The following is a 3,611-nucleotide window of genomic DNA, read 5'->3' on the forward strand; positions in this document are numbered from 1 at the left end:
TTTTTTTTTTTTTTTTTTTTTTTTTTTTTTTTTTTTTTTTTGGTACCAGATTCCACTGAGCTAAATCCCCAGCCCTTTACTTGATTCTTTTGGAGCTTAGAGGGGAGAATATCTAAGTCCCAACACTAGAAGCTCAGCTCAGTTACTTCCTTAGTAGTTCTTGGTATTAAGCCATAGGTTTTTCAAGGCAGAGATGAGCCTTTGCAGACTAAAGAGTGAACTTGAAAAGAAGGGGCTCTCTTGATTTTACATGCATTTCATATAGTGTGCTTTGGGGCCGGACTTGGACTTCTAGCTCTCCTTAGCTTGGCTTTTCTCCAGCTTTTAGGCTCCTCCTTCCTAGAAGTGGTGAACTCTCCCTTTCTCTAAACTTATTTTACTACATCCCCATACTCCGTTCTCCCAGGTCTGCTGCCACCATCTTCCATTGTCACAAGTCCAGCTGCCCATCAGCCTCCTCACACACCTGGCCCTCATGGATCCCACCTCTCTCAACCAGTTTGTGAATACAGTGGCTGCCTCCCCTAGAACTATCATCTCGTTCCTCTCTGTTGCCCTCCTGAGTGACCAGCCACTGCTGACCTCTGACCTCCTCTCCCTCCTGGCTCACACAGTCCGAGTACTGTCTCCCAGCCATTTGTTCTTCATTCAAGAACTCCTGGCTGGCTCTGATGAATCCTATCGACCCCTGCGCATCCTCCTGGGCCACTCAGAGAACTCTGTGCGGACCCGTACTTATGGGCTCCTGGGACACTTGCTCCAACACAGCATGGCCCTCCGTGGGGCACTACAGAGCCAGGCTGGACTGCTGAACCTTCTGCTGCTGGGCCTAGGAGACAAGGACCCCACTGTGCGGCGCAGTGCCAGCTTTGCTGTGGGCAATGCAGCTTACCAGGCTGGTCCCCTGGGACCTGCCCTGGCAGCAGCAGTGCCCAGTATGACCCAGCTACTTGGAGATGCTCAGGCTGGTATTCGGTGCAATGCTGCATCAGCTCTGGGCAACTTGGGCCCTGAGGGGTTGGGGGAAGAGCTACTCCAGTGCCAAGTACCCCAGCGGCTCCTAGAGATGGCATGTGGAGACTCTCAGCCAAATGTGAAGGAAGCTGCCCTCATTGCCCTCAGAACCCTCCAGCAGGAGCCCTGCATCCATCAGGTATGGCCCAAGGGACATGTGAACTATGGTGATCAGAGCCCTGTACTGTACAACTTTTCTCTGAGATAATCTGTAAGAAATCCAAGCTTTCCTCCTCTCTGGGTGTAGGGAGCTCAGGCACAAAGAGTTTTCCATTTACCATCTCCCCGCCTAGAGAAGGGAGAGGATCTAGAACATGCCTGAGATCTCAAAGACCACAGCTTCTGACTTCCAGAGGCTGAACAGGAGGGAGATGAGGGAAGACCAGAAGATGTTAAGGCCATGAAGGTGCCAACTATTTCTTTAGTTGTGCTAAACATTTTACCTTTATTATCTAATTTAAGCTCTTATTACCCTCATTTTGCAGGTGAGGGAACTGAGGTATGAAGAATTTAGTAACTTGTCCATGTTACAAATATACAAAAATCTCAGGAATCTGGGACCAGAGCCCATACTCTGAACTTTGGCCTTACTGTGCCATTTCTGTTCAATTTTCAACGCATGAGGAGCCCAGTGGAAATCACATTATCTGCCTAAGATAACACATTATAATGATTCAATATGGTGATTCTGGGTTGTTCCTAAAGAAAAGAAATTTGGCAGGATGGTAGTGATATTGTAGGCATTTCTGGCAATCCACATGGAGAAATAATAAAAGATTCTTGGTTGAGAATGAAAGATCAGGTTGGGACCCACTAGGCCCAAGGCTAGAAATTCAAACTTTTTGGCTCCTGGGGACAAGTGGATGGGTGGGTCCCTTGATGCCTTGGTTTTATGCTCTGCAGCCAAGATACTGGAAGTAAACTTCTGGTCCTCATGATTCCTGTCTCCAAGGTTGATTGATCTTCTCCCATTCAGCCTATTTTATTTTTCTGAGACAGGATCTCTCTATGTAGCCCAGGCTGGCTTTGAAACTGTAATGATCCTCCTGCCTCAGTCTGTCCTGAAGGCTGGGATTACAGACATGTGCGGTCATACCCAGATTCCTTTCAGTCTATTCTGAGTCCCCCAAACCCATCTCTTTTTCTTCATTTTCTAAAATGGGCATTAGTGGTCTAAAGAATACCTTTTACAGCACCATTTCTGAGCCTCATGACCTGTTTGGTCGTCTGCTGTGTTCCACAGGTGCTGGTGTCCCTGGGTGCCAGTGAGAAATTAGCCTTGCTTGCTCTGGGAAATCAGTTACAGCCAGAAAGCAGTTCCAGGCCTGCATCTGTCAGACATTGCAGGAAACTCATCCGCCTACTGAAGCCAGCCCACAGCACATGATCCCAGGTTCCTGGGGTCCAGCCTCCAGCCTTGCCCTGCTGTTGCCAAGTCTTCCTTGTGCTCCTATACAAGTCACCAACTCATCTGAGGGCTAGAGAGACTGAAAAAGAATGACAAGCTGCCAACTCTCCTGAAAATGAGGAACTAGAAGAGATTTATACATAAAGCTTCCTCTTTTTCCAAGATTCAGGATCGTTTCAACCAGTAAATTTTGTTACTGTCGGTGCCAGAGAAGATTCCTTCCTTCTCTACATACAGGGGTCTTTTCTTCAATAATGTGCCTTTAACCCCAGGAATGTGCCTCCTGGACCTTAGGGAAACATTGCCACTTCACAGATCTCTCCCTTTCTGGAGCTGCGATAACCCTCCAGTGATTTTTGCTTCAGTTACATTGGCCTCTGTCTCAGCTGAAGGCTATGGGGATAAATTTCATCTGTCCCTGTTGTTGAGGGATTCCCTTAGCCTACCTTTCTTCTGTGGGTAGGGAGTATATCTTTTTTGTTTGTTTGTTTGTAATTCTGTTTGTAAATGTTTTTAATTAAAAAAAAAATTGTGCCTCTCCCTGCTTGGAGCTCCCAGGGTAAGAAGTTGGGAGGGTCAGCTCCTCATTTAGCTTCTACGTGGTGCTGGAAGCCCTAGAGTCCTATTCACACGGAATCCTGCTTTGGGCCTCACTTGTGTCTTGCCTTGCCTTACAGCTTCCTCCATCCCACATGAGCCAATGCGGTCACCTACTCCCAAGCCACAGCCAGTAGAACTGAAATAGCAAAGTGTAGGTTTGAAGCGAGGTAAATTGAGTTTCTTTGAGGTCTCAGACTAGTTTTAATATTTAGTAGAAAAAAAAATATTTAGTGGAGTTTCATTGTACTGTATAGGGAATCCTGGCTCCTTTAGAGGGGCAGCTGTTTATGGAGATTGTGTATCTTACTCGAAAGAGGTACTTTAGCAGACATGTTAGAATTGTAATCTAACTGGACACATGCTGGGAAACTTAAACCTTGACTCGTTGGATAGCTTAGGATAAGCTTCCAGGGCCCTGATTTCTCTATCCATACCTTCCTTAAACTTTGATTTTTTTTTTTTTTTTTTTTAAGAAATGAGGCCAGATGAGGTGGTGCATGTCTTTAATCCCAGCACTCAGGAAGCTGAGATAGGATGATCATTGTGAGTTTGAAGCCAGCCTGAACTGCATAGCAAGACTCTGTCTCCA

At 46.4% G+C, this 3,611-nt stretch overlaps 1 protein-coding gene across 3 annotated transcripts in view; it reads left to right on the top strand.

The window, feature by feature from the left end:
* Positions 1 to 3,169, top strand: part of Stk36 (serine/threonine kinase 36) — a 25,291-nt gene extending 22,122 nt beyond the window's left edge. For all 3 annotated transcript variants that reach the window (XM_010611880.2, XM_033764645.1, XM_010611881.2), the window contains 2 exons: positions 407 to 1,153; positions 2,258 to 3,169. In XM_010611880.2, coding sequence (XP_010610182.1) covers positions 407 to 1,153; positions 2,258 to 2,401 — 891 coding nt within the window. In that variant the 3' untranslated portion in view covers positions 2,402 to 3,169. The remainder of the gene's footprint in view (positions 1 to 406; positions 1,154 to 2,257) is intronic.
* The last annotated feature ends 442 nt before the right edge of the window (positions 3,170 to 3,611 follow it).

Source organism: Fukomys damarensis, unplaced genomic scaffold, assembly GCF_012274545.1.
Source record: "Fukomys damarensis isolate Sample0158 unplaced genomic scaffold, DMR_v1.0_HiC HiC_scaffold_16, whole genome shotgun sequence".
Classification (NCBI taxonomy): domain Eukaryota; kingdom Metazoa; phylum Chordata; class Mammalia; order Rodentia; family Bathyergidae; genus Fukomys; species Fukomys damarensis.